Genomic DNA, 27,594 nt, shown 5'->3' with positions numbered 1-27,594 from the left:
AACTTGGATTGAATTTCCAATTTAATTCTTAACAATATGGTTCATGAATCATATACAAATCATTTTGTTTTGCAAGACTGAATATTTCATATTCAGATTTAATATTATTTTAGCTTTTCAATCTTTTGAATATATTTAATCACTAGAAAAGTTAACTTCCTAAAAGGAGAATAATTTTGTACCTCCAAACTAAGACTAGGTAATTTTAGTTGTTAAGTATTTTCAGCATGTTTAAGATCTTGAATTTTGACACTGTGAGCATGCTGCCTCCTTTACAGATTGATGTAAAGATTGCTTCTCTGATAAATAGATTTTCTTTGTGTTGCTATACAGATTTTCTTTGTGTTACCACTTTATAAGAACAGTTACCTACCATGCATTATGAATTTTAGAAGTAATGAGGAAACGAATTAAAATTCAATGAAATTTTGAATTTTACCTGCCAAAACTGACTGTTACTTTATACTAAAACTAGGGCTGGAATAGTTAGGGCAAATCTCTCCTGTGCCACAGACCTGCTGATGTAGTTGCCTACCAGTGTATCAAATTTCCTTTTTCCCCCCCCATTTCTGACATGATGTCCCTGTTGTGTCAGGAATGTTCTGTCCTTGTGCCCTGGCTGTGAGCAGGGACTTGTCCATCCCCAGGTCTGAGGGTGGGAAGGTTTCTGCCCAGCACTGTTCCCCTGTCAGGGGGTGATGAACCTCCTGATCTCCTGAGCTGTCTGCATGATGAGCACCTTATCTGCAGTCAAGGAAAACACTGGGATAGCAAAATCTTCCAGTCCAGGGTGTTTATTGCAGCACAGTGAGTGGAACCCTTGAGCAGCTGCTGCCAGGAGCTCTTCTGGAGTGGGTTTTGGAAGCCCCTTGGCAGAGGGAGGCTTTGATGGCCAAACCAAGCACACAGCTGCTCTGGGCACTGAGAAGTTTGGAGGTTGTGTGTCCAGCTAGCACCTCATGTGGGCAGAATTGTCAAATAGTTATTTTTTTTAAGTGTTCTGTTGTCTGTATTCCTTTTCCAGCAGATTTATGCTGAATATTGGCTGTGTCCATTCTGTGGGTTGTACTGAGTGTTGGTGTTTTTACCTCGAGAGTTTTATCCAAAATAAGGCTTTTAGGTCACTGACAGGCTTTCTGTTTTGGATGCCAGATCACTTGAGGGATAGCCCTGTTTTCAGAAAGTGCACCTGTTAGCAAGACACCTCTTTACAGTTCAAGATGAATGTTTGTTTTGATGGAGTTGTTGATTCCAAAGAAACTCATTTCCCACGCGTTCTGGATGGAGAAATTGCATTTCAGAAAAGGAAAAAAAACCCAACATATTTTGCAGAGCCATCTCATTTTCCTTGATTCTTCTTATTATTATTGCATATCCCAGTATTCAAAGGTGTAAATGTGTTTGGGCTTGCCCTTGTGAGCAGTTGTGAATAGTTGGGAATGTTTGTATGCATGAGGTTATTCCACATCAGCCCTGGGATTATGCTGCTGAATGGCATTCTGGGGAGGGTAAACCTGCACTTTTCATCAGTCATCCTGGTATTCAATATCTTTTGCCCTCACAAATTCAGAATTAGGAAAATGTTCTGTCCTTTATTAATCTAATGTGTAAATTGGCAGTGAAGTTATTTATGATGTCTGTCTCTTGCAGTCTGTCTTCTGTGCTTGAGAAAGTCTTCCACAGATTTTACTTTCTATGAGAGCCTCAGCATTTTTCCTTGGCTGTCTTAGCATTTTCTTCTCATTTTGCTTTATTTCTACTGACAGTCATACAATACCTCACCATGATGGAACTACATAAATAGGGATAATAATTAGTTAAAAAGAGCTTGTAGGTACACCATATGGATGTATATTATTACATGTACATAATAACGTGTTAAAATGTGGTACCACAGCATAACATGAAAACGCTGGGGTGAAAAAAATCAGTGCTAGGGTTTTATAATGGTTTATTTGTAGCAGACTTGCAGGAATGAGCTGCTTTGTTGATTACCATGACTATGTTCCTTTTCTTTTGTCTAGTGGTTTATTCATATTCCTTTTGTTTGCTGTGCTTCTCAGACTTGTTGTTGGTGTGATTTGGGGGTAGTTTAGTTTGAAAAGTCAACTGAGGCCATCAGTTCTTTCAGAATGTAGTTTGGAATGTAAAAGGAGATATTACCACCTCCAACTACTGTCTTCTTCACTGATGCAATGAAATTTAGGCACGTAATTTGTTGTTGTTATGATTGCTTGCTTTAGATATGTATTAATCTTTGTTCATAAAACTCATTTTGTTGTGCTTAACCATCAGTTGGAAGTAAATACTGATTTTAGGGCATGTTTCATTGAGAACCTAAAAATTTCCCACTTTCTACTCACTCAGTGAACTAATTGACTACTTAAATTAATGTAGAAATGCCTATGCCTGCATGTGCTTTGCTTTTCAGATTTTTTTTTTTTTGTTGCTTGCTTTTTTGCTTTTTTGCTTTTTGCTTTTTTTATGTTGCAAAGTTTTATACATCTATTTTCTCACCTGCCGTATCCTAGGGGGCTTGGAGTACCAATAATACAGTGAGCCCACCTTCCTGGTCCCCAGACATTCCAGAAGGTCGGGACATTTTTAAATCCAGACAGCTTCCTGGCAGTGCCATTTGGAGCATCAAAGTGGTAAATAACTTGAATTTATTTTCATGTATCCATTGCTATCTTTCTGCTGTAGAGATTAGTGATGAAATTTTGTTTCTCACACCTTAATTAATCTTCCATTCTGTTACTGTTCAAGATCTCTAAAATTTATTCAAGCTCTGGAGGTTTCAGGTTAAAAGATGTGAGCTTTTCAGAGCATAAACTATGATGGCATTGCCTTGATTTTCAGTGGCAAGGAATACTTTGTATTACCCAAATTTTGTGTGTGTTGAGTACATCACTTTCTGTGGTTGGCTTTACATGGCTGTCAAAAGAAATTACCTGAGAAGAAAAATGTCTTTAAGACTGGCAGTAAGGTAAGCCAGGCATGGAAAGGAGCAGAGATCTGAAGGATGGCTTGAATTTGTTGCTGTGGAGAAATCTTGCAGAGTGGATTCAAAGTGACATCGTTTTTAGCTGATGGGGGAATAAACAACAACTTTCCAACCTGATTAGATGGACCAAAATTGTATCCACAGTGACATTTACTATTAAAAACACCTGAATTAACTAAAGTAGAATTATTTGGTTTAAGTAAAGGCAAAAAAAAGCTAAATTATGAAACTGACAAATAACTGTAGCTCCCAGTGATTTAAGTTCATCTCACTTTAACTCTCATGCTAATTTTATTTTGATTTGACATCAGCTTAGCTTTTGCTGCTTTAAGCATTAATTTTCAGCTTAATATTGAGCATTAACATTGATACAAGTATGTGCTTATTCCTGTTACTAGTTGTGTGAAAATAACAATACTGACACCTGTTCTGAAACAGAAAATAAGAAACTTGTCAGAAGAGTTTCCATGTTAAAAAAATTGATGATTGTGTGTCCTATGTGTGCATATGTATTAGCTCCATACGTATCTAAGGACAATTTTTGTTTCACCTCAGCCTCCAGCAGCATCCTTCCTTTCACTCTTCAAATATCATTTTGTTGCATTGACTTGGTGTGTGAGTCAATTTAATTTCTTTTTGCTTTATTGGATGAATGTTAATAAAATTTTAACATTGGGATCCTTCAATTCTCCCTTTAATTATGACCATAAAATTCAATATCTTCTTTAAGCCAGGAGTTGGAATGTTTGAGAAATACAATAGGGAATATTGAGCCCACAGTGCTTCTTTCCATCCAAGGAGCTCCTGTTTCCATCAGAAAAGACCCTTCATGTCTCTTGGTGACACAATCCCCATGGAGCTTTGTTGCTCCCATCAGTGTTGTTTTACAGAGCAAATGTTTTGCCTTGGTATTAAAAGTATTTTGCAGCAAGCATTTGGAAACCCCATACTCTGTACTCCATACTTGGGCTGTATTGGGAGCTGAGATTATTGACAAATATGAAATGCAATAAATAATCTCAATGCTCATTTTGCTGTAGGAAAGGTGCTTATTTGAGTACATGCCATAATTATCAGTTACCCAGATTAGAGGCTTCGAGACACATTGTAAAGATGTCTGATATATCAGCCAGAATTTGTGGCCATGACTATGTTTTTTTTCTCTCTGGAAATGATTTGGGAGAATTAGGAACCCTCTTGTGCTTAGTTCAGTTTGAAATTTTAAAAAAAGGAAAAAAAACCAAACAAAACCCCCCTAAATTTCAAACTTAAGTAAAAACATACTTACTCTCCCAAGGATAATTGTAGTTCAACACACTGAATACTCTAAAGTACAACACTGCAACTCTGCATCTTAAATAAGGAAGGGAGAAGAGAAGCTCTCTGTAAATCAAATGGAGATTGTGTAAGAAAAACTTCACATTATGGGGAATAATGATAGAATGTAAGTGATAGAATTAATATAAAAAAACTGTCTGTATAGGCTGAATTAAGAGAGTTTCACAGAGCCAGCTCCCACTTTCCTTTGTGAGCAGGACTCAATCCTAATAAATTCCAGGTTTCACTTGATTATTCATAGGGTAAGAAAAGCATCTGTGATTACCAGTAATCAAATGTCCAGACCCTGTGTAAAGTCCCATGACTGTCTGGGCTGACTGTTCAAAGAGAAAAGAAAAATGAATCATAGAATAATAGATATATTTTGGAAACTTTGCAAATGAGATGGGGGTAACTGCTGGGGGAAATCCATATTTCCAGTTATTCTGCTGAGCAGAATATAAACATTCCTGGTTTTGGCTGCTTTCTCACTGAAGATAAAGGTGATCATATTATGCCATGTAAGTAATTAAAGGTATTTCACACAGATTTATGCATAAATTTAATGGCCATGCCCTGGTGTGCTTGTACTCACCAGAAATCACAGGGTGTTTTTTACTTATGTTTTTCCATAGATGAACTGAACAAGTGTGAATCCCAGTAAGAAAAGAACTTGAGGGGTTGCATTGACATTGTTGCCTTCCATTGAGCAGGGCCGAGGATCAGGATTCCCGGGGAAGCGGAGACCGCGTGGAGCGGGGCTGTCGGGAAGAGGTGGCAGAGGAAGATCAAAACTGAAGAATGGAGTTGGGGCTGTGGTCATTCCAGGGGTAAGGAGATCTTTTTTACCATATTGCAGTCTGTTAACATAACAGTTTTATTCAGCTGTAATTCTTGTATTAAAATACTTCATAAAAAACCAATGAGCTCTACAGAGCCAGGGGTGTTTGATGGAGCCTGGCTGTTACTGCTTGTGATGAAGAACTGGAACACTACAGCTCAGTGGGCCTGAGGCAGTTCTGTGCTGCTCTTGCCATTTAAAGACACAACAGTTGGGAGTCTTAAAGTACCACTTTCATTTCCTTGGGTGCAGAACATGCTGGGTAAAGGCAGCACTGAATGGAACAGCCCAGAGGGAGAGAGCAGGGTTTGTGCATGAGAATGTAACTGCAGCCCTTGGAGACCAGAGCAAAGGTTCTTCTGGACTGAGTGGTGGTGCAAGAGTGCAGAACAGAAGAGGAGAAGACATTGCAGCAGTTTGTGGCTTGGGCACTTGCTGAACAGGAAGATGTATCTTTGTCTTGGGCAGCCTGTGTTGGAGCTTTCTTTCATAAATCTGCCCATTCACTTAAAAAAAACTTTAGAGAAACCATGACTGCTTAACCTTTTTCAGTTCAGCTGATCAGCTTGTGTTTTAAGTGGCTGCCTCCTTGATCAGCTGCCTGCCTCTCAGTGCTCTTGGAGAAGAGACAGTGGAAGCTGCTTTCCATTCACTTCCTCCATCCATGCCCCTCAGTTTCTATAGACCTCCATCATTTCTCCTCCTTTTCCTTCTACTCTTGAGTAGCAAGTATGGAGGATGCCAGTGGTTTTGAGTTGTTCCTTGTAGGGAAGCTACTCCATATTTCTGATCATTAATACCAGTTCTTTTGTCATGTTAATTTCCTTACTTTGTGGACTTCCATCTGCCATTTTACAGCCCAGCACTCAGCTTTGTGAAGTTCTTGTGCAGTTCTTCACACTTGTCTTTTGGATTTTATTGCTCTGAATATCCCAATCCTGTTGGCAAGCTTTGTCACCTTGCTTCTCACTTGAATTTTCAGATTGCACATGAGTGTGTTGAGCCCCGCCACCTGTTAGCAGGCAGGCCCTGTCAGATTTTGACTAGTGCTATTCTCCCACATACAAAACTGATAATTTAGTCCCCTCTATTTTGTGTCTTGTATCAGTATAGGGACCATTCCTCTTCAGTTTAACTTTTTTTAAGCAGGTTTGGGGAAGGACTTTGCCAAAAGAGTTTGATGGTGAAATAAGTTGCATCAATAAGATTTTCCTGTCCCCAGAATTGCTGACTCCTTCAGAGAGCCCTTACAGATCATGATTTACTATAACTAAAGCTTCCTTGACTCTTTAATGAATTCATATATCAGTGATTCTCAGTTCTTTGTTGTGATCAGATATCTACTATTCTGTACACAGCTTCTGTCCAGAAACCCTTGAGAAAATAATGATTATATTTGCTGTCTCTTATTCTTCAGGAGTACTGAAGTGATTATAAGCAAGTGATTGCTCACTGAAGTTGATAGTTACACTACTTAATACTTGAAGTATTTTTAAAACTCGAAAATCCTACACAGTCCTACTCTGCTCCTCATAAGAAGGGAGATTTTGGTATGAAAAACTTGGAAATCTGGACTATAAAACAATTAATTGTTTTTCCACTGTGGGCTTGTTCTATTTGAATGTTCCTTTTAAACTTTGATTACCAACAAGCCCTGCACATTTTGAGAGACATCATGTTCCTTGTGTTCAGAGAAGGACTTGCTCATTTTTATGTCTTTATGAAGTAATTCCTGAGACTCTCTTCAGAGCTGTGTTTTTATGTTCTTACATGTAATCTGTTGAAGTTTGTCATGCTTTCTGCTGCCTGTGTAGAAATATCTTGGGATACTCTGGTGTTCATGATTTGAAAAAGGAACAATAATCTCTATCACTTTTCCCTTTTAAAGCATTGGATGGTCAAGATTCAGAAGGAAATTTCTAATTTTAAACATACAGGATGAATTCCACTTAGGCTACTTACAGCACCTTAATCAAATGGACACATTCCCATCATTATTTTGGTGTTACAAAGCACAAATCTGTACTTCAAGACAAGCTGGGGTTTATAGATCAAACTCTTAAAAGTTTTTGTAATTGATCAGAGGACAGTGATGTAGGTAACTTGCTATAACTATAAATGCAAAATGCACATCACTCTCCACCATTTCCTACAGAAATTTGATCCTTTGAGTCTCCACATGGAAGGCAGCTCCAGAGTTGCAGAGACGTGGCTGCCTTGTGGTAGAGTGGATGCAGTTAGCAGTACCAAGAGATCAGCCTTTTGTCAGATAAATGTTTGAAATGGGGGTATTTTCATTCAGTTGGCACAAAATCATTCTTACTCAGCATGGGATCAGTGGACAGCCACACAGATTTGGAAGTACCTTGGTATATCTTGGGAATGGGGAAAAAGGTGGGTACAGGTTAACCCATGGTGGGTCAGTGCTGAGATTCAGCAGACACCAACATTGCAGCCAGTCCTGCAAATTCTGCTCTTTTGCATGTGCAGTCACAAGAACCTTGTGAAACCTGTGCAAAAGTAGGTAAGGGAAGTGTTGTCCCTGAAGGTATCAAGGTGTTTCAGGTGCTCTGGAGTTAACTGGTTAGTTACAGCTGCAGTGCTCTCAAATATTTGGCAATCAAAACACATAAAGTATATATTCCCTTTTCAGCTGTTTCTTAGTAAATGCTGAGTTTCAGCAGCTGTGTATCAGAGGGATTCCTCTAGTTGATACTGTGGTATTTACATTTGTCCCTAGAGTTACATTTGGATTTGTAAAATATTTAAATTATTATTTAAACAAAACTTATCTCTGTAGGACTTACACTGTATTTAAAATAATCCACATATATATAATTGGAACAGCTGCTGAAACAAAGCTACATTTCCCTAGCAATCTTTTTTTATGGGAGTGTGTCCCCTTATATTCCTGGTTCAGAGATAATAGTTGGGCCTATTAAATTCATGGACAGCAAATTCTGTATTTTAAGATTCACATGAAAGTCAGAACACAATTGAAATGTTTCATTTGTGTTTCTCTTCCTAAGAATCCGTATATGAATATGCTGAATTAGTAAAGGGCAGGTCAGAATAAAAATCACTTGATGAAAAAGAAAAATTATTGTCTACAGTAAGAGCTGATGGATTCAGATCAAAATAGCTGTTTCAAGTTCAGTGCAGGTTTTTATGGTAGATAGATAAGCCTCGTAAACTGCTTACAGCAAGTAACTTTAGAGCTCTTGCTTAGTCCTCTAACATACTTGGAACATTAGCTAAACCTCATTTTAGGCAATATGGGACAAACCACATTTCTGCAGTTGATTTTTGAATTAATATTCGAAAGTCTGTCGCTGCAATTAACTTTTTGATAAAAAGAACTTCAGTATTTACATGCAGGGAACAGCAGACTGGGCACAGTGTGACAATTTCTGCTAAGTGATTTTTTAATTCAAGTATATCTTTGCTTCCATTTCCATTGGAAAGTGTAATGGGATAATATGTGAAGGTGAAAAACTGAGAGGAAGAGAATATGTGTGTGAAACTAGTACTGATGATGAGAAAAGGTGAATTAATGCAGTAATTTCTGATGGAGGCAGCTTTTTATGAAAGTTGAAACTGTATGAATAAATATGTGCAAAACTTATTTAGAGAATGTTTCATGTTGTCTCATGTCTTACAAAATGTGATGTGCTTGGTATTTAAATTTTGTGGTTTTTTAATAGGTCACAACCATGGATATTTCATCTAATAAAGATGAGGAAGAAAACTCGATGCATAATACAGTTGTCCTCTTCTCTAACAGTGACAAGTTCACTCTCCATCAGGTTGGGATAATAGTTACAATTCTTCATTTTGTTTCTCTGCTCTTAATTATAAAAAAGCGAATGAAGTCCTTGTTAGGAGTTAAATTATACAGCAAGCTAGTTGGATTTTAGTTAGATGTTTTCAGAAGTAGTGTCTGGCACGTGTTGAGAGCCTGCTCTTGTGTGTTCTTGCAGGATATGTGTGTGGTTTGTGGCAGTTTTGGCCAAGGTGCTGAGGGCCGGCTGCTGGCCTGTTCCCAGTGTGGGCAGTGTTACCATCCATACTGTGTCAGTATTAAGGTGAGTGCTCTTGTTCCACACAAAAACTACTTGATTGCACTGTTTTCATATTGTACTTTAATAGCACCACGCTGCCTTCGCTTTTGTGGTAATTAGGGGAGTCATTAACTTGTTAGATATTCATCAGCTAATGTGACCATTATTTGTATGTGACTTATGAAAGACTTTAATTAAATGTCATTTTATAGTATGCATAGCCTCAAGAGAAATTAACCTTTTTGTAATTTCACAACCATAAATAGCGCTGATTATCCAGCAGTTGGTTAAAATAACAGTTTGAGATACAAGTTTTAAACCTAGATACAAGCAGAATTAAAAACAAAGAAAAAATTACACTGCATCTTCATTTACTTGGGGCATAAGGTTTAGTTGATTCAATTTGCCTGTTGGCTGTCAGAATTGACAGCAGTTGGAGTGGTTAATTAATACATTTTACATTCATTAGCCTAGGAGAGAATGTGTGAAAATTAAATTTGAATGCTGTGAAATGACCTAGCAAGCACAAAATAAGCTATTTACTGCAGTATATACACTGTACACTTTTCATTGGTTGTGATGTTAGTATATCTGTGTAAAAGTGGGATTTTTTTTTAAACATGTCAAAAACTTTATTTTGCACATACTTTAAAAAATGCCATATGCGTATTTCATGCAATTATCATTTGACTTTTTGTTTATATACCACTCTTGCATTATATATTAATTGCAGTAAGTTAGATGCTTGCTTCAGATGACTAAAACTCCAGCACCATGATCACATCATGAGGATCAGGTTTGTGACCTCTTGAGGAACCAGAATGTACACAAATCTCTGGGAGCTGACAAGATGCATCCCAGAGTCCTGAGGGAATTGGCTGATGCAGCTGCCATGCCACTTTCCATGATATTTGAAAAGTCCTGGCAGTCAGGTGGCTTAAAAAGGGAAACACTGCACCTGTTTTTAAAAAAATTAGAAAGGGGTACAGTTTTTTTCTGTTTAATCCATTCCTGTTCATTGAAGCTTCAGAAAGTCTAATTGCTAAAGAGCTCCTTGTGATGTGCCCAGAGGAGCATCCTGAGCTCCACAAGCCAGACCTTAATTTATACATTGATCACACTTCACTGAGCCGTTTTCAACTAATTCTCACCTTGCATTTTTCAGATTACTAAAGTAGTACTCAGCAAAGGTTGGAGGTGCCTGGAGTGCACAGTGTGTGAAGCCTGTGGGAAAGCCACAGATCCAGGGAGACTCCTCCTGTGTGATGACTGCGACATCAGCTACCACACCTACTGCCTGGACCCACCCCTGCAGACTGTGCCAAAGGGAGGCTGGAAGTGCAAATGGTGTGTTTGGGGCTGGGCTCAGAGCTGCTGACTGCTGGCCTCCTCTGCTTCTCTCTGTCACTTGGTATTTGTGATGTCCCGTTGAATTGTAACAAGGTTTTAGTTGTGTCTAAGTCAGGTGTATTAAACAAAGCCAACAAAATGCTTTTGAGTTGTTTGATTCAATTAGAACTGCTTCTCATACCAAAAACCACATAAGCAGAGATAGGCAAATTTCTCTTTTGAAACTCATAGCAAAAAAAAATATTCCAATTTATATTCCTTGTAGTCATTCCAGTGTTCATTTGGAAGGATGAATGGGTGCTTTACCCTAGTGTTCTTGACATAAAACCCTGTGAAAACAATTTGTTTTACTTGGTGAAACACAAACAGACCAGACCTCTCTCATGGTTAAGTCTCCAGATCTCAAAGTGAATGGCAACTGGAAGCATGAACTTCCTTGACCTGTTGAGCTGTTACAAGGACCCATCTGCCTGCGTTTGCAGTTTCAAGGGAATTATTAATTAGGAACTTTATTTTAAAAGTACAAAAAATGTTGTTAAACGTTTGTGGTTAAACATGTTGTTAAGTTAAAACTTAATTACTCACCTCTTTCTAAATGGAAGAGATTTAAAGCCACAAAATCATCTTCCTGTGAACTGACAGCAATAAATCTTTTTGTCTGTTCTGTAGGTGTGTTTGGTGCAGACACTGTGGAGCAACTTCTCCAGGTTTAAGATGTGAATGGCAAAACAATTACACCCAGTGTGCTCCCTGTGCAAGTTTGTCTACCTGCCCCATCTGCTACCGCACGTACAGGGATGAGGAGCTCATAATTCAGTGTAGACAGTGTGATCGGTAAGGATTTCTCATATTTCACTGATCTTTTCTTGTTCAAGTCTTATTTTAATTTTTCCCCCTAAAGTTGAAGTGTAGAGATGAAGGAAATGATCATGTGGTAAAGAACAGTGGATTACTGAGTCTCAGAAGTCTCTTAGTAGTTCATTTCTGGTTGTACCACAGACTTAACTGTCTGGCTCTGGGCAAATTAATTAATCACTCTGTGCCTCTTCCCTGCTGCCCTGTAAAAATAAAACTAATTTACCTCACAAGACCATTGTTGTGAGGCTGAATCTAGATTACATTGTATAAAGTAATTAAAATTATTGCAATATAGGGAGAAAATTACCATACAAAAACGTACTTGGGAGATTGTTTTATAGAGAGTTCCTTCCTGTGGAGGGAAATAGTTGTTCTGCTGCTCCATATACAGGATGTAACACACACCACTGTAGGGGATGCTGTATATGGAAAACCTGATTCTGTGGTTTCTCCCTAAAAGAATTCAAACTGAACAACTATCCTCCATTTGCTTGGACCATAGACTGATACTTGGGTCTCCTAAAACACCACCTATTTCCTTTAAATTGTATTTTTTCCCCCACTTAATTTCTAGATGGATGCATGCAATCTGTCAGAACTTAAACACAGAGGAGGAAGTGGAAAACATAGCTGATATGGGTTTTGACTGTACCATTTGTAGGCCATACATTCCACCAACAAACGGTAAGGAGACGATCGAAACCAATGGCAGGATTGCACACTGCAATAAATAAATAGGTTTGGGAATGTGTTCTGTGCTCTCATGGAGGTTTGGCTCATGGTAGAAGTAAGATTTTGTTTTTTTCATGTTTGTTTTAAGGCCTCTTGTGAAAATTTCCTAGGCTCTTTTGCATTCTCAAGTGATTTATGTCAGAGGAAACTTCTTGGGTATCCTAGGTAGAGATATTGAAGATAGGGAGAAACTGTTAAAAGCATTTGGTAGTGAAGGGGTCAAAGGCATCTCACTTAGTCAAGTAGAAGGAAAAAAGCCCAGTTCTCTAAAGTTACATCTACAGAAGAATCAGAAAATTATTTCTAAGCAGAAAAAATTTGTGTATTTTGATGCTTTGAGGCTGTCTGAGGCAGCAATAGCTGTAACAACAGTCTGTGTAAGCATTTTTCCCATCCTCCTTGATGTTTTTCTAATGCCTTTTCCTCAGCTCTCCCAGTATTCAAGACCAATGCTTCCCTCCCTAGCTGCTATCTCGAAAAGAATTGACCATACTTCTTTGGGAGTTATCACTTCCTTTTTAATTCAAATGTGTAATTCCTTCTGATGAAATTGGCATTTCTCTGGACATGGACACCAGCAGCCTTGTTGGTCTGTGTCACAGTTCTGTAGCAGTGGCACTTCAGGAGCTGAGGTTACTGCACTTTAAGCACATTTACAGCATCTGGCTCCATGGGATGGTGCTGGTTAATGTTCTGTGAGTGCCTGCCAGCCTGTGCCATGATTTATAGCCTTATATTTTAGTCTTGCTGCAAGGGTGATAGCCCAGGTCTGTTTTCCTTGCATGTCAGCTCAGGGAAGTTGCTGCTTCAGTCAGCTCCTTGGACATTGACACCTATTCCCATTTTTAGCATAAGCAGATGAAAGTGTTCATATTACCCCTTCATTGAGGTATCACAAGAGAACAGGAGGAGGAATGTACAAGAGCTAAGCAAATGTTTCAAGAAAAATTCATATCCACTAAGAAGTTGTCAGTAAGATTGGTTTTCCTGATCAAGATGGAAGATGTTGGGAAGCATGAGAGGTCTGCCAAGAAAAGTTCAATAGAGCATCTCATGTCCCTTAACACTGATGTCCTCACCACAGCAGTAATTGTAACTTACTCACCTGACCTTGGAGGTTTATATATACTCCCTGCTGGAACACTCCCAAGGAACCCATTTTTATCACTAATAGAAAAATGACTAATGCTTCTGTGTTTCTGCAAGTCACTTCATTGTAAAGATCTGCTTTCAAAAATTCAAAAGGAAAGAGGTTTTTTTTAAGTGGAAAAAGCAAGAAACTTGCAGATACAATGCAGACTTTTGTGTATTTTTATAATAAGCTTTGAGTACTTAAAGCAAAAAGATCCAAGTAAGAAATACTTCTTCCTTTCTGCTTGGAGCTGGCAGAGCTACCTTGTAGAGATAATTAAAGTCCATGATATGTGAGATGGAACAGCTTCACAAGAGGTGTTTCACTTCCAGGCAGAAGCTGGCCCCTGAGTTAGTCCTTCCTGCACACCTCTATGTAGTTGTGTTGCTTAGGTTTGGATTTCAAGGAATAGGAACCAATCCTCTGGGAGTTCCCAAGTTTTCTTTGCAGGTTTTTTTCACCTTTTTTTCTAAGAGAAGTTTTTCGGTTTATTCTTTCCTGTTTTGACTCAGTATTAAAACCTCTCTAACACATGTAAATTTGCACAGTTGCATGTCTGAATATGTCCTTTGATGCATGTTGATAGAAATACCTGCATGTTCTTCTATATGAAATGTTTCAGTCTTTTATGAATTCTTTTAAAACTTCTCTGGAAAATTTCTGTAATTTTTTCTTTCAAAGTGAGAAGAATTAGTGTTTGATAAACTTAGGGAAATAAATGTTACTTAGAGTAGAAAGCATCTAAAAATGTATCATACTGTGGGATTCTTACTGGGATGGTTCTTGCCCTTTCCATTTGATGTGTCAGGTGTGTTGCAAGTATTGTTACAGGGGTTTTAACCACTTTCTTTCTAGAAGAAACAAGAACCCCTCAACCTAATAAAGAAACAAAACATTGCAGGTGTACCCTTGGTGAAGAGTAACTTGTTCTTGTGTGTAGGTATTGAGAATGAGATTTCATTTCTCTTTCTTCAGAAAGTAGAAACTTTTTAAAATTTGTAAGAGCTCTTCCCTATCTCATCATACTTGAAATTCTTAAAAAGTCATCTTCTTCAGGAAATAGAAATTAAAGATACTGGTTTTATTCTTGAACACACATAAGTATCAAAAGCCAGAATGGGGTAAGATTTGCTCCAGTGTAGTGTACCAGAAACCTTCATTACTAGGTTATTGTGAAATAGCTATCACTGATCACTATTTTATCAGGTTCCTTTTAGTACTTTCTGAAGTTATAAAAAATGTCCCCCAGCATATTGCTGTGTCCTCTAGAGAAATTTAGAAATTCTCATGACTAGATTCTAGGCAGGTGCATTAGGTAGCAGCAGCTTTTCCCCTGTGCTGTCATTCCTGCACACTCAGGAGGGGTTTGTGTCTCTCACCCACATCAGCTCCTGGACAGTTCTTGACCATCTCCTCAGCAGTTCTGCCTTTGTGTCATTTGCCCTTGCATGTCATGCCCCATCTGCAAATTTCACCCCTCCTCACTTATCCCATCCTGTCTCCATCCAGACCCCAGCTTCCTTCTCCCTTGGTGCTGTTTTTGTTCCTCTGCAGGATTCAGAGCTCTGCCTGGTTTTCTGTAAGAGTTAGAACTGATCTGGGTGCAGTTTCTGCAGCTGCCTGTGCAGTTATTCCTCCTGGGGCTCCAGTGAACATGCTCATGGAGGCAGTGAGGATTTGGTATCACTTACCCCTGTCCAGGGGTACCTGATACTGCCAGTGAGACACATTATGGATAGCAGTCACTGTTGTATCATTTTCATTAAACTGATGTAAATTTTTCTTTGTTCTGAAATTTAATTCTACGTACTTTACAAGATATAAGCCCAACATAATACTGTGTGTTAAAAAATTAACTTTTCTTTTTTTTTATTATTTAGCACATTTACTATGTCAGCTCTAATGTTCTTGTGTTACTGCATTTACCAGAAAAAATCCCTGTGTCATTGACACAGCGATGCAGGCACCCAATAAAGAGTGCTCTGTTAGTGCTGTATTCTACATCAGCCATTCCACTCTATCTCATTTGCTGGTTGCATTTTTTCATAGAGTTCTTCTTTTCTAAAACAGCCTTAAAAATGAACTCTGCTTTTTTTTCCTCATCATTGTATTCTCTGCAATTATTTGCTTTCAGCTGAGGCTACTGAATGCTGTACAATATTCAGCACATTTAAACCCTTTTGCAGATAAGTTTAACAATTTTGGTTAAACTTCAGCTGAATGCCTCAGAAAGCACTATTTTTCCTTTTTATTTTTTTCTCTTTGGATAGGCTTTCTCTAACAGTACTGTGCTTTTCTGCTATCCATTTCATTGATTGTAATCCTTAATCTGCACCCTAATTAGCTTCTTTTCTGGAAGTCTGTTTGATACTGTCTTCAAACACTGTTTGCAGTTTTTGTGAGTGGGTCTCTGAAGGCCTCACCTCTGTCACTAGCAGCTTGTTTATTTGAGCCTTTCAACTCTATTCAGTCTCCAGAGCTAAAATTGTTCAGTCTGACCTGGATGAGATGATCTCTCTGTTGTTTGATTTTTAAATTAAGGATTTCAAATTTCTGTTCACAACTGTCTTCCTGATTTTCTTGTTTACCTTAGATTCCAATTCAATAATTGCTACTTCATTCTTAAAACCATCTTGTAAATTATAAGAAATTAAATGAACAGATGATGTCTTATTCCACTTTGAATAGTTCTTACAATCTGCCTATATTCTTTTTTTTCAGTTCAGTGTTTTGAGTATCTTCATTTTTGCAGCTTGTCCCCCGTTTTTGTTTCTTTCTGGCTTTATGTCTCTTTCAAAATGTCATTTTCAATTTATTTTCTTCCTTGTTTTTCTCTCCACTGTTGAGTTCAGTTTTTCAGTAGCTCTCATAGGTTCCTTTTATTTACTAATTGCATGAAATACTGGTTTTCTGTAGGTCATACCCTCTGCATTAGTTGCACATTGCATAAAATTCTCAAAGCACTGTAGTTCTTGAAGGCAGACTTGCACTTTCTTTATATTTGTTTATATGCTAGAAAGCATCCAGTATGTTTCATACTCATTTTAAGTGTTACTTGGAAGCTTTTGTGCTTTTCCCCATCTTGTCCTGGCTCCCATGGTGTGTTGTGAGGTGGGAACAGCAGCGCACTGCCATGGTTGATGTGACACAGAACCCCCACAGGTTCTCTGCCTCAGGGGTCTCAGCTTGTGTGACAGGCACAAAGGAAATACTCCAGATGTTATCTTGAGTCCTAAATTCAGCATGAGTAAGATTTCTAGGCCAAGGAAAAAGGAAAAAAGTGTGGATAAACTTGTCTCTGTGGTAATGCTGACTGTGCCTGACTAACAGGTTTTCTGATTCTAGTTCAGTGTTTGCAAGATAGGAGCTCCTAATTTTCCCTTTACTGCTCTGTCTGTGTAATCTCTGTGAAGTCACTACTAATATTAAAAGTTTAGTGTACACGTCATAGGTGAGTGAAGCCTGATTGCAGTTATGTAGTTCAGGCAAAAGGGAAGAGCATTTCTGCCCACTGCAGAAGTAGCCTTGTGTTGCAGGACATTTGGATTATTATTTTATCAGTCACACCGTTCCACTGCTGCCCTGTAGCACACAAGGTGTAGTTTTTGAGTTTCTGCTTTCCATTTTCAGTACTCTTACCTGGAATAAGAATTGCCCCATCTAACTTCCAACAGGTCCTGTTATCTGTTCTCAATACCTCAGCCTTCTCCAAGTGCTGTGTAAGAGCACAGCACAGACACAGTGAGAGCCTTGTGTGCAAAGCCCCTCCTTGGGGAAATACTGATCAATACTCACTTCACAAAACCCTCACATTTTTAATGATTAGGGCAGCAAAACCTGAACATCATGACTAATGTACAGGTTGCTTTCCAACCCAAAAGACCCACTGTATTCATTTGCCCTTGGTCCAGTAGAAGGAAATAATTTCCCATTGACTTCAGTACTATTCCAATGCCATTCTTGGCTTTAGGAAATTGGAGAACTTCAGTTTCTATCAGGCTTCTTTTGTAGTCACATCTGTGATACTGAAAAGCACTTTATTTTATAGGTGCAAGTAAATGATTGCCAACAGTATAAATTAGGGAGTTTAATGGAACTGCTTCAAGGAAAATTGATAGTTTCAATTTAAATCAAGTCACCATTTTTAAAAGTTGAAATTATTTTCCCTCTATTTTTCAGTGCCTTCTTTGGACTGTTGTGATTCATCAGTTGGAGCTCAGATTATTTCAAAATCAAAAGAACTAGGTAAAGAATGGAAATGCTTAATATCTGATCATTTAGAATATTCTAAGGGTATATTTTTACATGAGACAAAAATTCCTTTTCCTGTGGTTTTGTAACACACAGCATTAACTATCCTTCAGTTACCACAGCATGCTTTCCATTTTTTTTCTCATTGTCTCTTCTTTCTTCTCTCTTGCCTGCCGTACCTGCACTGTAATAATTACTTTAAATTATGCTTTGATCCTACAGTCTTAGCTGCTTGCCTTAATATCAGTGGTGATAACACAGTGTGGCTGAGTCAAGCATGTACACAAATATTTACAGGCTTGAGATGTTAGGAGGATGCAGCTTTTCTGTATTTGTCTGGTTTGTGTTAGGAATCTATAATCCTGACAAGCCTACTCCCAAGTCAGTCTTTACCCAGCAACTTCCATCATGTTAGGACAGCTTCCATCACATTAGAGGTTTTTTTTCTATTTGACACCTCAGAGAAGGTTCTCCCCTCAAATACTCAATCAGAAAAAGAGTGTGAGATGTTTTTGAAACACACACCTTTCAAGTTCACTGTAAGAAGGCAGTCAAGTGGGAAGAATTTGTTCAGAACCAGCTGTATTGTCAGATGTTACATGAGGAAATGTTTTTGGTTAAATGGAACAGATGTTATTATATTTGTCTGTTTTCAAAAGTTGTGTTACCAAATTATGATGTAATTGGCTCCAGAGAGCTGAAGCATCATTGCAGCCTCTTCATTATTTGGCAATTCCCTGAAAGTTCCCAAGCTTCCATTTGCAGGGCCTCAGCACAGGTGGCAGGGCCTTTCTGCATGGTGAATTAAAGAATATTAGAGCTTATCAGTGGACTCAGTTGTCATTTAACAGCTTGAGGAAGAAGCAGTCTTGCAGGTCTTGGGAGACTTGGGTTCTACCCGCAATTTCATTTTTGATCTTGAGCAGCTCACTTGATACTACTTGGGTTTTTTGTCTACCTATGAAATAGGGCTGATAACTTCTCTGAGTTACCAGGAGTTCTTGGAGACTTAGGGTTATGAATAAGATGAAGGTAAAGTGCTGAGAACTGGATGGGGGCCTTGGCTGACAATCAACAGGGACCCAAAGTATGACTTGCACAGTTTTCTGTGGGTGCCAGTAATACAGAAATACCCTGCAACGCACCAACTTCCATAATAAAATTGTTCTTTCTAATGAGTCCTTGATATAAGTTGTTTCATAGCAATGTAATGGATTATTGCTGGATTTGACAACAGACTCTAAATCATAAAGCTGTAATTGTAATGTGTAAGACAGTGTCTGATATCTCTGGTTTATTTATTCCAATTTCTTCACTCATGGGTCAGCTCCATACTTGTGGATTATTAACTCTTGTAAGTGCTATTCCTAAAAAATCAAAGACTTGTAAATTAAAAGAGTTTTATATTGCTGTTATGATTCATTCAACTTTTATAGACCCACCGAAGACATACACCCAGGATGGAGTCTGCTTGACAGAATCCGGCATGTCTCAGTTACAGAGCCTCACTGTTACAGTACCGAGAAGAAAACGGACGAAACCAAAGCTTAAACTGAAGATTATAAATCAGAACAGTGTGGCTGTGCTTCAGACACCCCCAGATGCCCAGTCAGAGCACTCAAGAGATGGGGAGATGGATGACAGTAGAGGTAGCAGTCTACTTTTGGCATGTCTTGTAGCTTGGAGTGTTGCAGTACCTGTGTGTATTGCAAATATCCCTGGGAGTTTTTATTACACTGATACTCCTGTGTTCTGTACAGAATGTTTTATGGAAATTTCTTAACAGTAGTCACAGCTCATTGTTGTCCATTTCAGGAATTTTCCTTGTTGTTCTGTTTATGGGTCATCCATCCTATAGGAAACTCACCTTTCTAGGGCTGCCAGCACTGGAAATAGGAGATGATTTTTTGTCTAATCTTTGGGTTGCCTGTGGAAAACATTGCACACTCACAGAGTACAGGTGTACTCAAATTCACTGCAAACTGTTTGAAAGTGTTGGCTCAGCAAAGCAACATCTGTGTCACTGAGAGGCTGGTATTAAAATCAAGTGGGAAAGTGCAGTAGTTCTTTGCTGAGAGTATTTCTCTTTTCTGAAAGAAGTAAGGTAGGAGTCAGTGATCTGGGCTAACACTTGCTGTGATCTGCCTGTGTGTGCTGAGGAGGGTGATGGCACAGTAGGGGTTAATCCATGGCCTGGGACAAGGCTCCTTCCAGTGGCAAGTGAGAAGGTCATTGCCTTGGTCATGCAGGTGTCTCTGGAGAGGAACTGAGGCACACAGGCACCCCACCTCCCCACAATTGTGTTACTGCAACACTGCCTTGTTAATCAGGTTAAATGTCATAAGAAGCTGGGTACTTCAGCCATCAATGAAGTTTCAGTGTTAGCTTGTTGATAGAAGTGTTGTTTCTGTTGTTTGATGAGCACATTCTTACCCTCTGTTGTTGATTAGAACTATTCTTTACTAAAAATAGCTTCCTTTCATTTCTTTATAACCTTTTAAACAGTTTGTTTTTCTTTCATGTCTTTCAGTATTCACAGGGTTTGGTACATCATCCTAGCATTACATGGACTCTGAAATTTCATCTCATATTTTCATATTCTCCATCAGCTGGGTTTTTGACAGCAAAAAATGCTTTTGAATTTGGAGCCAGCTAGTCACTTCCCTTGTTCTCCTTCAGTGGTTAATAATCTTTACTTTTAAAAATGTGTGCCTGTTTTCTACATGACTTTTTCTGACTTCTTTATCTGCTTGTTGGCTTCTATAAGTGGTGGGTCTTCACAAGTAGATAACAGGCTATATAGATGTGATAGCAGGATATGAAAGGGAGAGCCAGAGCATCCACAACTTCAATTTCAGTTCTGATCACCTCTTTTTGCCTTTTTGAGAGATAAAGCACATTCATGTGTGTGATGGGGACAGCACAGTGAGTACATGGAGATGGGTTGGATTTTCTTGAAGCTCTGGGTGTGTAGGGCTCTACTCTGGAGAGGGGATCAGTGTCTATCTCCAAACATGTGGAATTTTTGTATGAGCATCAGCATGAATAAAGCTGTGCCATGGCTTTGATTGGAGTAACACAGTGTAGTAATACCAGGGAAAAAGGAGAAGACCCTCACTTTGGGTCTTGATGTTCAGATGGAAAAAAGAGGCTTTATCTGAGAAAAGTGAGCTCATGGAATTTTGTTACCCTCTTGTCTGTAGGCTTGCATCAGGTTCAGATTTCACTGAATCTTCTACATTTTAGAGTCCACTTGAAAGTTGAGCTTGCTTTGGGAGCTTCAGCTTGGTGGCCTTTGCCATCCACTGGCTTTGTTGGTGGAACTCAGTGAGGTCTTTACCAGTGGGAGAGTCTGGGCCATGACCTGGCCTGTGCAAGAGTGAGGGTTGCAGTTCTGCTACAGCAAAAGTGGTGTGGAAGAGTCCAGCTCTGTTAGAACAGTATTTCTCCCTCTTACAACTGCATGGGGTTTTACTCCATCTAGAATTGTACACCTATATCCAAAGCAGAACATGAGAATTCCAGTATCTTTTCAGGGGTGAGAGCATATTTAACATTTCAGAAGGTTTATGATAAAATGAAGATGCAAGGTCTTTTTGGGGATATCAAGAAGAATTCGTTCCCTCTCCCTTCAACACCAAAGGCTTTTTAATGTCAACATACTTTACATCTGTTTCTCCCCTGCTTTCCCACAGAATATAAACTCTAACTTTGAATTATAGTCTTCATCTTCAAGGCTGAGTAATTCCTTTGGGCTGAATTTTGTATTATATAAATCAAATTCCTCTTTATGGATCAGTCTGCTTTCAGTCAGTCACAGCTTCAAGTCATGAGCCCACTACACTAGAAGTCATTACATTTTGCTTTCCAAGTGCAGGCTGCACAGGCTGCAGTTTTTGAGTGTCTTCTCAATTAAAAAAAAAAAAAAAAGCCCTGTCAAAGAAAACTGAGGAGGACAGTGAAGAAACGGAAATTTATCTTTGTAAAACTGGGTCCTTGCTGGAACAGCTAGAGATTGCTCAGACACTTAGCACAAGCTTCCAAAGGAGGTACCAAAAACTTTCTCTGATTTACATATATTAATTACAGCATTTATTTACTGATTTTGTCTAAGCATCATCTCATAGGAAATGTGTGTATAGTTAGGATGAGTTTCCCAAAAATGTCCAGGGCTTATGATTATCTGTCACCCTTTTGAAAAATCTGTCATTCTCACAGTTTCTCATGAAACAGTCAGATGTGGAAATTTTGGAAAAAATAATTTTGTTTGGCTTTTCCAGTTAAAGTTACCATTGCCTCTCTTCTGCAGAAGGTGACCTTATGGATTGTGATGGAAAATCAGATTCCAGCCCAGAACGGGAAGCTGTGGATGATGATACCAAAGTGGCTGAAGGAGCTGATGGGATTAAAAAAAGGAAGCGAAAACCATACAGACCTGGTAGGATAAAGTAACTTAGATCATTGTGTGTCCATTGCTCATTTTTTTTCTGTAGAATTACAAAATAAAAAAAAAAAAAAAAAATACCATGCAATTCTGAAGTGTTCTATGTCAAAACACATTTCCAAAGGTTGCTGGTCAGCAGTGCACTTGTTCTTAGTGTGCTTTTCAATTACTTGTAGTAGTTCAGATCTATGCCTTATTGATTCTTAACTTATAGGAAATGGTGCTGTATTTCTATAATTGTTGAAGGAGAGTTTTTATGTGTGTATATATATGGAAATATCTGAACTTCAGACAACTTTTTGCAGTTATTTTAGATGCTTTCTGAAATACTTTAAAAGAGTGGTTTACTAGGTATACGCAGATTACTTCTGACAGGTGAATTTTAATGAATTCAGTTACTGGATGAATTCATTTATTTTAATTTCTTTGTGCAGTTGACTCTTAATTATCCTGACTGAATTAATTACCTGTATGTCTTGGGTGCACAAACAGTTGAGCTGTATCCACACAGAATACATCTATTAGTTATCCATTAGTTTTCTGCAGCCAACAATTCCCCTGAAAAATGAAACAGATCTGTATCTGATACATTTAGATCCATACACACCAACTGCAAAGATCAGGAACTCTGCAGTCAGTCTCTAGTGAAGGATTCGGGAGTTCCAGGGCTCTATGATGTTGATTAATTATCTTTTTATTTGGGATATGTCCTTCTTGGATAGCATCATTTGGAGTGGTGGGCTCTCTAGAGCTATTTGCAGAGGATTTTTTGTGGTCCTTTGAGGTTCTTTAATAGGTTTCATTTGGTAGATTGACAGCTAATTCCAGCAACTCATCAGTTTGCCCCAAGGGAGGGGAAAACCAACACCTGAAAGTTGCCAGGTTTGGTGATTTGAACTTCTTGTGGATGGTCTATAGTCCTGAAATTCTGATCATTTTTCATTACATGTGTACCCACTGGGACATAAAAATTCAGAAATGTCTCATAAAATTCAAAATGAAAACTCATCAAGTATCTCAGATTCATTCTTAGACATCTAGATGCAGCAGTCTCCTTGACCCTGCAGAGTAATCTTGGCTCTCATTTGTACTATGAAACACAGTTTTTATTCCATACATTGAATTTTTACTTCCTTGTTCAGGTATTGGTGGATTTATGGTACGTCAGAGGAGTCGTACGGGGCAGGGGAAGACAAAAAGATCTCTCTCCAGGAAAGATTCTTCTGGATCTGTTTCTGAACAGTTGCCTGGCAGAGATGAAGGTAAGTGCAGGAATTTGGTGTTAAGTGTTTGTTCATGCTTAATGCAGTAAAGACAATACAGCTCATGAACAGCTCATGTATGTTTGTCATTATGGCTTTATGAATTCAACTGAAAATACCCATTCCTGCATAGCAGAATTTCAACAGAGCCCATTATGTACAAAGAAACTGAAACAATGAATTGCAGGCTGTTGTAGGAGATAAACAGTGAGAATTATTATTATTATTACTATTATTACTGTGTTAGATTTAGAGCAGTCCTCTTTCTCCAGATGTAGCCCTGGTCCAGACGTGTCTTCTGGACCATCAGTTTTAATACTCAGCAGTGTTTCATATTCCATGAGTGTGTCTAATCAATTTTTATAAATCTGTTCATGCTCTGGGAAATCCTTTATTAGAGAGTTTAGTCATATGTTATTGCTGTATGAAGAAATAATTCCTTTTTATTTTAAGCCAGATATGAGATATCTGATATCTGAGAGTTTCATAAGCTGTCTTCATGTTTAATGTTATGAAAGATTATTTTTTAAAAGTCATTCATTCTAGAAATATTTTCTAGATGTGTATCATATTTCCCCATCAGTGTTGCCTTTTCCAGGGCTGAAGAATCCTTGACTTTGTTGGGTGCCTTTTCCCATGGCAGAGCCATTTTCATACCTCTGACACTGCAGTTCTCAGTAGATTGGGCACCTAACAAGAAGTCAGATTTTATTCATGGGCCTTTTTCTCTTTCTTGCTGTGTGTGATTAGACTAAATTATTCCATCCATCTGAAGTTGCTCACACTGATCTAGAGGGTGTTGAGGTATCATTCAGGGGAGATGTGGAATATGTTTAGTTCAGAGCCTGTTCCCTGGTAAGTCAGTAGAAGGAGGCAGCTGCTTCTGAAGGATGGCTGATACCACCCCAGTTAAAGACCCTGGCCTGAGATTTCTCCTGTCACTCTCTCCTTTCTGTTTAGATATAGGTTTTTTACCCTTTATAGAGCCAGATCAGTCTCTTGCTGTAGATTGTACAACATGGTGGGGACTAGATCTTTGCTACAGCATCAAGGCAGTGTTACTGAAATCTAACATTCAAGCATTGTCTGTGCTTGTATTTGTAAAACTACTTCATAAAGCCAATAAACATTTCGTTTATCAGTGCAGCTAGATATTCTGATTAAGTTCCCAATCTTGGTATAGTGTTTGCTTTCTCTTCAATATTAGTGTTACAGCTGTGTTTCTGCTTTGTAAATAATGTTTCAGTGTAGCATACTGCCTTATTTCAAGTTGTGCTGAAAATGTTGTGTTAGATCTTTTCATTTGCATAGGGGTCTGCTCCTTTAAGTAAAACTTTTTTTTTTTTAATTGGCTAAAAAGCTAATTCCCCATTCTGGGTAACACTACAATGCATGTTGTTAAAAAGGACTATTCTTAAACAAGTATTCTTCAGTTGAAAGTTGGAGTTTCATTTTGTGCTCAGGCACAATTGCTAGTTGAGAAAAATACAAATCAGCTTGCCAAGAGCCTGCTCCTCAGTGGCCAGTTCTCATCAGCTTTACCAGGATTTTTTGCACCCTTGTCACATCCACTCCTTTTCTCTATAAAGCCTCCCTCTCAGTGCAGAGGTCAGTGCTGGTGAACCTCATTCCACTCATGGTCCTCTGGATATCCTGCAGGAGATCACTGCACTACAAAGCAGAGCTGATTTTATTATCATGATAATTCAGTTTCTTAAATAACTTGCCAGAGTCCTTAACTTCATGTAATTTGCTTTGGCAAGACAGAAGTAGCAGAACTTGAAAAGTTCTGCATTACCTGCAGTGTTTTTCTTGCTCTGTTGTAATAAAATACTGAATGATTGATGAGCACTGTGTGCTTTTGTGTTTATTAGAAAAAGCAGTGCCACTTTGAAATATGACAGCTGAATAAATGTGTAATTTTTCTTGAAGGGCTTCTTTATAGATTTCTTTTTCTAGGGTGTTCATTATTGATATGATAGTTCTTTCTCAGATTTAAAAAAAATAAGTTTTTTTACTTCTAATTTGAGGAAAAAATAGTGTATGAAATGAAAGGTGGTTAATGTGTAACTCAGCATTGATGACACTGGAGATACTTCTTGAGTGGAATTGTCGTTTTAAATACCTGGTTGAACGGCACCTATAATTTCTGTCAAATTGGCAAATTCTTAGCTTGCCTGCAGAAGTTAAAGGTCTCTGTGTCCCTGGGAGGTACAGCAGTGTTGTGGCTGGTGTCACATCTGGCATTTCCTGCTGCCAGAGCCTGGGTGGTCAGGGCAGTTCACAGCTGGAGAAAAGCCACTTTGGAATGCATCTGGAGGGATGTGCAGTAACCCACACACCCAGAGGTGGCCAGATGTGCTGCCACTGTACCTGTAGAGCCAAATACTGAGTGCTTTATTTACTTGTGCCCTGGTGTTCCTTTGTAGGTTGGACAGAGCAGCTGCCAGACACTCCAGTTGAGGAGTCTACCCCAGCTTCTGAAAGCACTGAGAAAATCAAAAAGCGTTACAGGAAAAAGAAAAATAAACTCGAAGAAACCTTTCCTGCCTACCTGCAGGTAAAGCTGGTGGTCTGCTCCTTGTGTTGTAAATCTGTTTAAAAGCCTAATCTTCATGTTTGTTTCATAGTTCATTTAAACCAATAATGGTTTCTTTTCTGATTCCAAAATTATGATTTAAATGAAATGGGTTTACTGTAAAGAACGTTCATGAGCTTGTACAGGAAACTGTATATTATGTTGAATCTCCAAGATTCTGGGGAATCCTTCTCAATGTATTTGGATCTCTCCTTGTTCTCAGATGAGATAGGGTGGAAAAATTATTCTTTTGCTCCCTGAACTGCCACGTGGTATTTCCACATTCAGCCCTGTAGAATGTCTTAGCCTGATGAGGCCACTTCCTCAGCTTCTCATTTTGCTTTTTGAGGATTATAGAACATGATTTGATAAAGGAAACTTATTTCCTACAGTTTTATGGATTTATATGCCCTGCATCTCCCTACCACAATAATGTCTGCTCTTCCCTCCTTTTGATTTCATGATGTCCCTGGCAGGTAAGAGGCAGCAGTTGGGGATAATAACCAGGATATTACAAACTGGCTGGTTTATATATATATATATATATATATATATATATATATAAAACTTATTTGGCTTGTTCTTCTTCTCAGCCACTTTATTCATGGTGAAGGGAACTTGCCAAAGTTTCAACTTTCATTGTTTTGTAGATGTTCACCAGATGTCGTAGCATGAACTGTATTGGGATTGAAAGCAAAAAATTTACAGAGAGGCAGAACATTTTCTCTTTCAAAATAGTATTTCATAAGTGGGGGAGTGACTTGGAGAATAAATACTTTAACAACATTTCCTTTGGACTAATAAGGATATATATTTTTAATGCTTGTTTTACTCCTGTAAAACATAGAATATTTCTTAGATTCTTCATTAGTATTACAGTAATTGCTGCTGAAAAAAACCTAAATTTAGATTTATTTTGAGAACTGTATCCTAAATCAAGATTTTAAAGACAACATTGGAACATGTCCCAGCATGTTATATAATGAATACAGGTTGGCAAATTACTGAGTATTCAGGCTTAGGTGAGTGATAGCTGTTACATAATATTTTAAAAGCCACTTCTATAATGTAAGTTAAACATCTTCAAGTGTTTTGTTATTGCAGTTAGACATGAGGATGATTTTGTGAAATGCAGTGGATGGTGATTCTCAAAATAGAACCAAGGTTCTACATCAAGTTGCCCAGTAATGTGCCCCTTCTTCAGCTCTCCTGTTTGTGGAAGGAGAAATATTTTAAATAATAAACAAATTGTGATAGATAATAACACTGTGTGTCTTTCTGTGTAAGCTTAAGGCATGAATTTAATCCTAAAACTTTGGTAATGTAGCTTCCTCAGGTAAGTTTTAAGCCACTGTAGCCACTCCTCATAGCCTGCAATAGATATTGCCATACTGGAATGTTTGTGAGACTGAGACTGTGCTTTTATATTCTTACTAATCCTTGGCTTTTAATTTTAACTTTGTCATTTACTCAAAATTTTCAGTCAATACAGTGTTCTTCCTACATTAAATCATTTTGTCTTCTTTGCAGGAAGCTTTTTTTGGGAAAGACTTACTGGATACCAGTAGACAGAACAAGATGAGCCTGGAGAATTTACCTGAAGAGTCACTTCCACTTTCATGTAAAACAAACTTGGCCACCAATTTCCTGGATCCTTCATCTGACCCCCTTCTTAGCTCCACCTCCACTCCAGCTCAGGCAAAACTGGGACCTCAAGGTATACAAACCTGAACTTAGTGATAACTCAGTAGTTAGATTTTATTG

General features: G+C 38.4%; 1 protein-coding gene across 8 annotated transcripts in view; it reads left to right on the top strand.

Annotated features, from left to right (window-relative positions):
* The window catches only part of KMT2C (lysine methyltransferase 2C), a 189,354-nt gene that overhangs the window by 115,650 nt on the left and 46,110 nt on the right, over positions 1 to 27,594 (top strand). For 4 of the 8 annotated variants that reach the window (XM_058045054.1, XM_058045071.1, XM_058045063.1 and 1 more), the window contains 13 exons: positions 2,532 to 2,651; positions 5,035 to 5,151; positions 8,867 to 8,968; positions 9,143 to 9,247; positions 10,389 to 10,570; positions 11,243 to 11,407; positions 12,006 to 12,115; positions 17,475 to 17,540; positions 18,983 to 19,195; positions 21,856 to 21,984; positions 23,133 to 23,252; positions 25,682 to 25,812; positions 27,361 to 27,547. In XM_058045054.1, coding sequence (XP_057901037.1) covers positions 2,532 to 2,651; positions 5,035 to 5,151; positions 8,867 to 8,968; positions 9,143 to 9,247; positions 10,389 to 10,570; positions 11,243 to 11,407; positions 12,006 to 12,115; positions 17,475 to 17,540; positions 18,983 to 19,195; positions 21,856 to 21,984; positions 23,133 to 23,252; positions 25,682 to 25,812; positions 27,361 to 27,547 — 1,747 coding nt within the window. The remainder of the gene's footprint in view (positions 1 to 2,531; positions 2,652 to 5,034; positions 5,152 to 8,866; positions 8,969 to 9,142; positions 9,248 to 10,388; positions 10,571 to 11,242; positions 11,408 to 12,005; positions 12,116 to 17,474; positions 17,541 to 18,982; positions 19,196 to 21,855; positions 21,985 to 23,132; positions 23,253 to 25,681; positions 25,813 to 27,360; positions 27,548 to 27,594) is intronic. The other 4 variants (XM_058045091.1, XM_058045081.1, XM_058045101.1 and 1 more) reach the window with 4 other exon arrangements.

Source organism: Melospiza georgiana, chromosome 1 (genome assembly GCF_028018845.1).
Source record: "Melospiza georgiana isolate bMelGeo1 chromosome 1, bMelGeo1.pri, whole genome shotgun sequence".
NCBI lineage: Eukaryota > Metazoa > Chordata > Aves > Passeriformes > Passerellidae > Melospiza > Melospiza georgiana.
The sequence above is the reverse complement of the archived record's forward strand: the minus strand, read 5'-3'. Positions and strand labels throughout refer to the sequence as shown.